Genomic DNA, 10668 nt, shown 5'->3' on the forward strand with positions numbered 1-10668 from the left:
ATGAAAAGAGAAGACAATGCGAGCAGAAAAAAGCACTCTGGTTGACCAAAAACTAAGCTTAAACACGTTACTCACAGCAGAGCATCACAGTTCTGAATTAGAAACTCATTTCTAGTATGACAGGTTGTGTTATTTAAAAAAGAGAAACCCATTTCTTACGATTTTAGAGTCAATTCTGACAAGCACATTGATTAGTGTATCTAACTGAACATAGAAAATCATAGTGGGAATTGAGGTTGGAAAGTGACAATGGTAAGAGCTTTTATAATGCGAGGAAGTAGACAGGAAAAGTATAATCACAGAGATAAAATTCCCAGCACTAGATGGGCGTGGTGGCTCAGGCCAGTAAACCAAGCACTTTGGGAGGCTGAAGGGTGAGGATCACTTGAGCTCAGGAGTTTGAGACCTCATCTCTACCAAAAATAATAATTAAAAAATTAGCCAGGGAGATGCGTGGGATGGTGGCATGCACCTGTGGTTCCAGCTACTCAGGACGTTGAAATGGAAGGATCGCTTGAGCCCGGGAATTCAAGGCTGCAGTGAGCCATGATCATGCCACTGCACTCCAGCCTGGGCAACAGAGTGAGATCCCATCGTGGAACAAATTTAAAAAATAAAAGTCCCAGCACTCTGAGATCCCTTTAAGTACAAATGAACTGTCACATTTCAGCCATCTGCAAGCACTAAAGGATTAAACCATATTCAGCTTTTTTTTTTTGAGACGTAGTCTTGCCCTGTTGCCCAGACTGGAGTACAGTGGCGCTATCTCGGCTCACTGCAACCTCTGCCCCCGGGGTTCCAGCGATTCTCCTGCCTCAGCCTCCCGAGTAGCTAGGACTACAGGTGTGAGCCACCACGCCTGGCTAATTTTTGTATTTTTTAGTAGAGGCGTGGTTTCACCATATTGGCCAGGCTGGCCTCGAACTCCTGACCTCATGTCTGTCCATCTCGGCCTCCCAAAGTGCTGGGATTACAGGCAAGAGCCACTGTGCCCGGCCTCATATTCAGTTATTTTATAAAGAAAAATCAGTACACCATAACTTTTTTTTTTTTTTGGACACGGAGTTTCGCTCTTGTTGCCCAGGCTGGAGTACAATGGTGTGATCTCAGCTCACCGCAACCTCCACCTCCTGGGTTCCAGCGATTCTCCTGCCTCAGCCCCCATAGTAGCTGGGACTACAGGCACCCGCCACCACGCCAGGCTAATTTTTCTATTTTTTATTAGAGATGGGGTTTCACCAATGTTAGCCAGGCTGGTCTCGATCTCCTGACCTTGTGATCCACCGCCTTGGCCTCCCAAAGTGCTGGGATTACAGGCGTGAGCCACCGCGCCCGGCCTTTTGTTTCATATTTTACACAAAAATGAACTGTTCAGTTATTTAGAAAATTCAGTTGTGAGAAACAGGACTAGATAAGGTTTTACTGTAAGTTAACTGATGACAGTGAACCCTCTCTGACCTTTACTCATAGAATCATTGTCATTGACCTAATTTACAACAGGAAGAAATATATTTTTTTCCAACAGCTGTTCTGATCTGATTTACACTACTTGCCCTGGTCCCACTGACCAATGACATAAGCATGCAGCCAGTATTATTGAGCACAACAGTCCTAACTCATGCTTGAATTCTGTTCAACATTTCCTTCTCAACCAGGCTACAGAGAAAACAGTCAAACTAGGAATTGCTAGAGACTGGATGTGGGATGGCAGTGACCCCCAAAGCAAAACAGAGTAAGTAATTTTGGAGAAGGCAACACCTTCAAGATCATAGCAGATTAGTGAAGTTCTATTTTTAAATAATTACAGTTGACCTGGTTTCTCAAGATGTTTGGAAGATGACAGAAAGACAAAATCAATGAATTCTCATTTTTCGTTTCAAAAACCATTTTGTCAGTTATAGAATTCAATACTGCAATATCTTTTTCTATTATTTGAGTTTAAAACGTGCATAGTCATTAATAATTCCCAGTACCTTCAGAGTCATTTTCATTTAATTTCACATCCTCCAACTAAATATTTTCCAAAGCTATATTTCTCAATTAATTCCTTCATTCAAAAATTTGGCGGTGCATAGCGACTCATGCCTGTAATCCCAGCACTTTGGGAGGCAGAGGTGGGTGGATCACTCAAGGTCAGGAGTTCGAGACCAGCCTGGCCAACATGGCAAAACCTCGTCTCTATTAAAAATACAAGGCCAGGCGCAAGTGGCTCACGTCTGCAATCCCAGCACTTTGGGAGGCCAAGGCAGGTGGATCACAAGGTCAGGGGATCGAAACCATCCTAACACGGTGAAACCCCATCTCTACTAAAAATACAAAAAAAAAAAAAAAATTAGCTGGGCGTGCTGGCACGCACGTGTAGTCCCAGCTATTCAGGAGGCTGAGGCAGGAGAATCGCTTGAACCTGGGAGGCAGAGGTTGCAGTGAGCCGAGATCGTGCCAGTGCACTCCAGCCTGGGTGACAGCGAGACTCCATCTCAAATAAATAAATAAATAAATAAATAAATAAAAATACAAAAAATTACTTAGGCGTGGTGGCGGGCACCTGTAATCCCAGCTACTCGGGAGGCTGAGGCAGGAGAACTGCTTGAACCCGGGAGGCGGAGGTTGCACTGAGCCAAGACCACACGATTGCACTCCAGGTTGGGCGACAAAGCAAGACTGTCTAAAACAAAAAAAAAAGAAAAAAGCAATTTACTGAGCACACGCTCTGCTAGGTACTTGGGTTTGAACCCAGGGATTCAACAGGGAATGTGCCTATTGAGCTTAGTAAATTTCAGAAATCAAACTGAATTAAATGTCATCCAGTTTCTCAGTGCCCCTTTGAGATTTATAGACACTCTAGGGATGTACAAAAAAAATGATGTCTGAACTTATGATGTAACAAATAACTATCTATTTAATGTGAACATGCTACATACTTGAATTTATCCAGTACATTTACCTACATATCAAATTATCAAATGTCCAAAGGACTACAATCTACTTTTCTTCCCTAATGCCTTTCTTCCACATGAACACTAAATGTCATGGTAAAGTGCAAAACTTGGAAAAAAATTGTGTAAGTTTAACTTTTTTTTAGGAAGAGAAAAAGCACATAAGATAAACTTGAACAAAGTAATGAAATTATCTCCAGATTTTTTTTTTCAAGGCTGAGTGTGGTGATTCACACCTGTAATCCCAGCACTTTGAGAGGCTGAGGTGGGAGGATTGCCTGAGGCCAGGAGTTCAAGACCAGCCTGGGCAACATAGGGAGAACACCCCCGCCCCGCCCCCGATCTCTATGAACAATAAAAAATTAGCTGAGCATGGTGGTACATGCCTGTAGTCCCAGCTACTCAGTAGCCAAGGTGAGAGGCTAACTTGAGCCCAGGAGGTAGAGGCTGTAGTAAGCCATGATTGTGCCACTGCACTCCAGCCTAGGGGACACAACACCCTGTCTCAAAAATAATAAAATTTTAAAATTAAATTTAAAAACAGGACTGGGCATGGTGACTTATGCTTGTAATCCCACCACTTTGGGAGGCTGAGGTGGGATCACTTAAGCTCAGGAATTTAAGACCAGCCTGGGCAACACAGTGAGACTACATCTCTACTAAAAATTTTTTCAAAAAATTAGCTGGGTGTGATGGTGGACGACTGTAGCCCCAGTTACTTAGGAGGCTGAGGTGGGAGAATCACTTGAGCTCTGAGGTTGAGGCTGCAGCGAGCCATGACTGTGCCATTGCACTCCAGCCTACGTGACAGAGGGAGACCCTGTCTCAATAAAAACATAAGAAAAAAGAAAAGAAAAAGAAATCAGACCTTGGAATCCTAATTTGAAAATGAAACAGAACACAGAGGAAGCTACCCTAAAACAGTAATAAGCTTACAGAAGGCTTTTTAGGAATTCTTGTGTGTTCTACTCATACTTGTATAAAATTTTAAGCATCTCCAAATGTTATACAGTTCTAAATAAAGTGGAGAAAAGGGGTAGCCAGGTAATTCAAATAATAGAATTTCTTTCTTCCCAAATTACTTACTGAAGCCATGAAGCAAAACTTACCTACACAAAAATCTAGAGATCTGTGATTAGTAAACATTTAAACCGTTGACACTTTCCTTGATATTCAACGGCATCCTTCCAAGAATGTTAACCGATGAACTCAATCAAGTTCACTTATGTCTATGACTGTGCTAAATTACTAACTGAAAAGTAAAATATCCACAACAGCTGCTTTTCTTATGCATTAAACATACCCCAACATTATGCACACAGGTGCACCAACTTAGTCCATTTGTGCTACTGCAACAAAATACCTATAATTTATAAAGAACAGAAATTTGTATTTCTCACAGTCTGGAGGCTGGGAAGCCCAAGATCAAGGCGCTCCCAGGTTCCACGTCAGGCGAAGGCCCCTTCCTCACAGATGACACGATCTAGGTGTCCTCCTGTGGCAGAACAACAGAAGAGCAAAATGGGCCTAAGCTAGTTGCTTCCAAATCTTTTTATAAAAGACAATAATTCATTCATGAAACAGAGCGCTCATGCCTTGAATCACTTCCCCAAAAGCCCAACCTCTTAATACCACCATAATGGGGATTAACACATGAATTTGGGGTGGCGGGACACATATATTCAAACTATAGCACGCACTTTTCAACATCTTAAAACAGATTCCCGTGGTCTCAAGAGGCCAGACTAGACAAAAATTAGGGCATCTCTTTGGTTACTCTTTAAAACGTTAAAGTCTATACTGAGAGTGAGTGGAATACAAAAGTATGACATTTAATTAAACATTCTGCTGGCTGACACAAAACTTGCACTTCCTTTTTCATTAGCCAACAGGTACAGCTATAACTGTAGACAGAAATTATAATTAGAAATGAGAGCAATTTCTTGGATTATTCCACTTTTAAATTATATTTTATTCAGGCTTATCCTTTGAAATTACTCATGATTAGCCTATCCTCTTCATGTGAGAATTTAGGAAACCTCTCTTGCTGTGGCATCTTTACGGAAAAAAAACTTGTGTACATGCATATGAGTAAGAAAGTTTCCTACAAACATCACAATTTAAAAACCACTCTATCCAAAAACGCATTGTAAAAGTATAATTTTGCATTTTATTCATTCATTCCATCAGCTGGGAATTGCTCTATTGTACAAATACAGTTTTGTACAAAAAAATCACAAAATGTTACAAAATAAAAAAGTACAAACTGCATTACTTAATAAATATGACTAAAAGTAGTTAAAGTGGCAATGAGATAGATTTTAAGTTGGAAACATTGTTTGACCCAGCAAACCATACAAGCTCTGTTTACAGACATTTCTACATTAATACAGGGCAATCCTATTTTGCCTTTTGAAAGAATGTAAAGAAATACTAAGACAGTGTTCTCCTGCTATAACTGCCAAGGTTGGCTCCAGACATTTATGCCATTAGTTTATAAATCTCTTAGCTGGATCCAAGAAGTTACATAAAGCAGGAGGCTTATCTTGTCACAGAGTTTTATAGCATGTTAACATTCTCTTACAACAAAATGAAAAATGTGAATAAAAACAACTGAGAGCACCAGACAATCTACTCTACACATCAACCAGGGTACAGAATAATCATTCTGCCATCAGCAAATATCAGACTTTCATTCAAGTAAGACCTGGTACTATCCCTTAAAAGAGGAAAAACAAAACAAACAAAAAAAAAATCACAAAAAAACACCTTCCCACAACCTTCCATTAAGTAATCTTCTTTGAAAGATTCGCCATTTCTAGAAAAATAATGACTTCCAAAACAACAGCTCTGTTTCACCAAAATGGAATGGGCCCAACATCTGGTAACAAGAATGCATCAATATCCATTTGAAATAATTATCTAAGAATTGTGAAATTCAAATTTCAACAACATAAAATAACTACCAAATCACAAACTCTGTTCAAAATAATACATTTCATATAAAGCACTTCTCTGGATTTACGCCTGAAAGCTGTTTGTCAAAATGGAACACGTCATAGATGAAGGTACACCAGTTTTTAAAAATGTTGTGCAAAAATACATTTTTATAGAAAATAGACTACCAGGAATGAACAAATTTACACTGTGAGAAATCAGCTTGCAAATTAAGTAGCGCTCACTTTATACAGCAAATTATAAATAGCAGTAAAATCACCCAAAGCTATCATGAAACATCATTTAGGTGCCCAGCAACCTTCAGCTCTGAGAAAACATTCAAAAAGATGATTAAGGCATTACACCTACAGTAAAATCTACTAGCAAGTTTGAAAGTGCTATTACCCTGATTAAAGTTCATGTGATTCTCCAAACACAAGTTATATATGCAATGATTCCCAGGGTGTAAGGTTTTGAGACATTTCAAGAGCATGCATTTTGTTCAATGTACATTTTAGACAAGGATATGGCCATAGATTTGGCAAGTTCTTCGTCGCGTTTCCTTTGCACTTGAGTTTGTTTGCACCAGTTGTCGTACTCTGGGTTAGGATAGGAGTGATCAAATACAGCATCATAGTGTCCGTTACTGAGCCAACTGAGCCAAATACTAGGCCTCAGGGAATCCTCTGGGCCCAAATAATGAATCATGGTAGAAACCGTGGGGCTCTCCAGCCTCCCTCCAGTAGTTAAATGGATATTCACATTCAGCATCTGCCCCATGGCCAGCAACTCCGGGTACCCAGCCCATGCCCCATCTTGGGCAGCAGCGATGATAAACTCCCCCACGTCGCCCTCAATCAGGGGGCTGAAGTGGTCGAGATGGTCGGCGATGTAGTGCACCGTCTGCTCCCTCAGCTCCCGGTGCAGGCTCTGGTCCCCGTACACCGTCTTGCTGACAGCTCGGTAGAGGCAGTTGCCGTCTGGAATGATGTGGAATCGGTACTTATTCCTCTGCCGCAGGTACTTGTCCTGCTTCTCCACCTCGGCCAGGTACAGGGCCAGCTTCTCGTCTCTGGCATCCGACCTGGAGACGATCACTGGCTCCGCCGCGCTGCTCGGGGCGGCCTCGATACTCCGGGCGGGGGGTGCCTCGGCCTCTGGGTCGGGCCTCCGCGCCGCGTCCCCACCGGGCGCGTCGCAGCGGTCGCCGCCCCTCTCCCAGCCCCTGGGGCCCCTCTCAGCCAAGTGCTCTTCACCCCACGGACCGGGGCCGGGATCGGGGCTCCCCGGGGTCGGCACGGGGCCTCGGTGCTTGGCGGCGGCCAGGGCCTGGCGGTGCTCGCTCAGTCGGAAGTTCCGATCGGGCCCCTCCCGTGTCGCGTCCAAGCCCGCGGGCTCGGGGCAGTCGGGCCGCAGCAGCTCCTCCAGGAGCCAGGCCGAGGAGCCCCGCCGCGGCGGGACCGGGGCTGCGGGCGCCGGGGCCAGCAGGAGGCAGCGGCCGCGGGGGGCAGCGGCGGAGCCCGCGGCGCCGGGAGCTGGCTCGGGCCCGTGCAGCAGGAGCCTGTCGGCGCCCAGGGCCCGCACGGTGATCTGCGCGGTGGACGTGTAGTGCGGCGGCAGCGGCGGCTTGCAGGACGCCCCGGGCGGGACGGCGGCGGCGGAGGCGGGCGCGGCGGCCCCGGACACCACCTCGAAGCAGGAGGAGAAGGCGGGCATCTTGGCGGCGGGGACAGCGGCGGCTTCCCGGTGCTCGGCGGCCGCGGCGGGCTGGCACTCACCAGTCTCGGGCTCGGGCGCGGCGCCGGCGGCTCCCGGGGGCTGCAGCGAGACCTTGAAGGGGGCAGCGGCGGCGGGTGGCGCGGGGGCGGCGGCCGTGGGACCCGGGGCCCCGGCGGGGTAGTGGGTGCAGACGCTGCTGTAGAGCTGCATGTCCCTGCCCGCCGCTCGGCCCCTTATAGGCGCGGCGAGCCCCGGAGCGGGGGACACACCCTCCGGGCCCGGGGGAGGGGACCGGCGGAGCGCGGTGACCAAACGGCCCCAGAATAGAGATGAGCGAAAGGCCGCCGGCCGCCGCGCGTCAGCAGCCGCGAATAGCGCCCGGGTCCCGGCCAAATTCCTGCTGCGCCACAGCGCGGGGGGGGGCGGGGACGGGACGCGAGCTCGACCCCTGCCGGTGCGCTCGGCCCGCAGACCCGGGGCGCCGCGCCCGCTGCAGCTGCTCCGGCCCGCGGCGGCCGCTGGGGACTCACGGAGGAAGCCGCCCGCCCCGCTGGAGCGCGTCCCGCCGGCTAGGAGGAGCGCGGTGCGCGCGGAGGCCCGGGAGGCGGGGCCGCGGTTGTTTACCTCAGGCCTCGCGGCCGCGTCACGTGGACTCACTGGAATGCGCGGCTCGCTGAGGCGCCCGATTCAGCCTAGCCTGCTCGCCCCGCCCACTCTGGCCCGCGCCCCGCCCCTTGCCGCGCTCCGCCGACGTCACGGGCGTGGCCCTCGGCGCGCGCGCGCGCGCGCGCGGGCGGGGCGAGGCCCGGGGTGAGGAGGCCTAAGCAGTCCTAGGATTCCTAGCTGGGCCTCCCGCCCACGTGACTCCCACGGACCGCTTCCCCCACCTGGGCACTGGTTTCTGCGCTGCGCCACTCTCCTCAGCGGCTGCAGTGGATGCTGCGGGATGGAAGCTGCTTGGGGCGAGGTAGCATGCTCGGAAAACTTGCGTGGCAGGAAAGCTTCCGGCATGGGTGTGGAGAACGGAATGCTGCCTTAAAGTCTGTTTGGCCTCTGCATAGTCATGGGCTACCATCCCTGCTTGCATTCACTACTGCCTCTTTTTTTTTATCTTTTTAGAGATGGGGGTCTCACCTGTCTCCAAAGCTGGAGTGTACTGGCGCAGTCCGTAGCTCACTGCAGCCTTGACCTCCTGGGCTCAAGCGATCCTCCCGCCTCAACCTCCAGAGTAACTGGAAACCACCGGTGTGCACCACTGCACCCGGCTAATTTTTTTTTAAGGCGAGGGTCTCACTACAGTTGCCCAGTCTGGTGTCGAACTACTGGCCTCAAGCTGTCTCCCGCCTCGCCCTCCCAAAGTGTTGGGATTACCGGCCCTAGCCACCACTCTTGGGACCACCGCGTCTTTTCCTTTTTTTTTCTTTTTCTTTTTGAGGCAAGGTCTTGCTCTGCCTTCCAGGCTGAGTGCAGTGGCGCCATCATGTCCCACTGTGACCTCGACCTCCAGGGCCCAAGCGATCCCCCTTCCTCAGCCTTGCCTTGCGCAGGGATTACAGGTGCCCAGCTAGTTTTAACCACTGTGTCTTTTCTATGCACTTCCTTGGACTCATTTGTTAAGGGTGAGTCCACTAGTGGATTCTCCTGCCCTGCTAAGACGAAACCAACTTTTCTGCAGCTCTGACCTATGCCATTTGGCAAATATCTGGCTTGGGCGAAAGCAAGGAAGCCTTTTAGGCTTTTATAAACAGCCTTTCTCAGAATACCAAATGCAGTATCACTTACGGCCTTTTGAAAATAGGTGCGATTGCTAGCCAGAGGTCAAAAGCGGTGGAGAAAGTCGTGACCTGCATTCTGAGGCAAGATAGACTATAGAAAATACTTCTACCAAGTCTTTTTGTAATACCCACCTTTGTAAGGGAAAGCCAGAGTAGTGGGAGACTTTTGCTATATTCTGAGCTTTGATCAAATGCTAAATTAACAGGGCCTAAACATTCAAATTGAACCTAGAGGTTGTCCTGACATTTTAGAGATAGGGAGACTGAACCTGTAGGTGATGTAGGCTGTACTCCGGTCCCCACCTTTCCAGTGGAATGTGAATTCCATGAATTGAGAGACTTGGGTCTTGCTCTTAAATTTCCATCCCCTAACACCGTGCCTGGCACATAATTGGACCTCATTAATATTTACTAAGTGAATGAGTAGATGGAAAGCGAATTCCCAAGGTTTGTTAGACAGTAGGGAAGCCAAGATTACTATCCAAGTCCCTTGACCCTAGCCAGGGCTTTTAATTATCTTTGGGCAGTATGACTGGCAGGGTCCCAGCTCAGGTCACTTCAGCCGGTTATGTAAATTAACTCAGAAGAAGGTAAATGACTGTCTAACTTTTCAAATTCTGGTAACTACCCCATTGGGAGCTTGAAGCTCTCATGGCTAATTAGAAAAATGAAATTACCATCCTTGGATTTCATCACTGATTTGTTGGGCATCTGTTGCTCTGTGCATGAAGCACTTCACGCTTAACTCTTTCATTAGCTGGTGTTCTGAAACAGAAGGCAAGACCGTTAACAAGGCCATCATCAAATAATATTTACCATACCCACCGTGTGCCTAGCAGGACTAGCATAACTGGAGCCTGAAGGGAGATAAGGAAAATGTTAGAATTTAAATCCTAAAGCAAGAATAGATTTTAACAGGTTGGGGTAAATGCAGAAAACAACGACAACAAACAAACACTAGGTCCACAGAAGACACACTACCTCTGATGTACCAAGTTAGCAACAGACAAAAACAAAGAGGTGAAGATTCGAAACATTAACATATGAATGTATTTTCAAAAATCTTTTTAGTTTGTCTGGGGGCAGTGGACTATGCAAGACTGCATATTGGCAGTAGGAATCCTTGTCCACTCTGTATCTCAATGTGGAAAGGCTTCCTGGAGGAGGTGATACTTCAGGAAACCTTCAAAGCAGATATGATGGCAGCTTTGGAACTGGATGTTGTTTTTGGCCCTTGGAAGCCAAGAGAAGACAAGGCCTTGCAGGTAACAGCGAAGAGATTAGGGAGGCAAATCTGATTT

General features: G+C 47.6%; 1 protein-coding gene across 1 annotated transcript; it reads right to left on the reverse strand.

The window, feature by feature from the left end:
• Positions 1 to 4888: 4888 nt before the first annotated feature.
• Positions 4889 to 8226, reverse strand: OTUD1 (OTU deubiquitinase 1). Its single transcript, XM_030819200.1, has one exon. The coding sequence runs from the start codon at positions 7800 to 7802 to the stop codon at positions 6357 to 6359; it is 1446 nt and encodes a 481-aa protein (XP_030675060.1). The 5' UTR covers positions 7803 to 8226; the 3' UTR covers positions 4889 to 6356.
• Between the last annotated feature and the right edge of the window lie 2442 nt (positions 8227 to 10668).

This window comes from Nomascus leucogenys, chromosome 9 (genome assembly GCF_006542625.1).
Source record: "Nomascus leucogenys isolate Asia chromosome 9, Asia_NLE_v1, whole genome shotgun sequence".
In the NCBI taxonomy this organism is placed as follows: Eukaryota; Metazoa; Chordata; class Mammalia; order Primates; family Hylobatidae; genus Nomascus; species Nomascus leucogenys.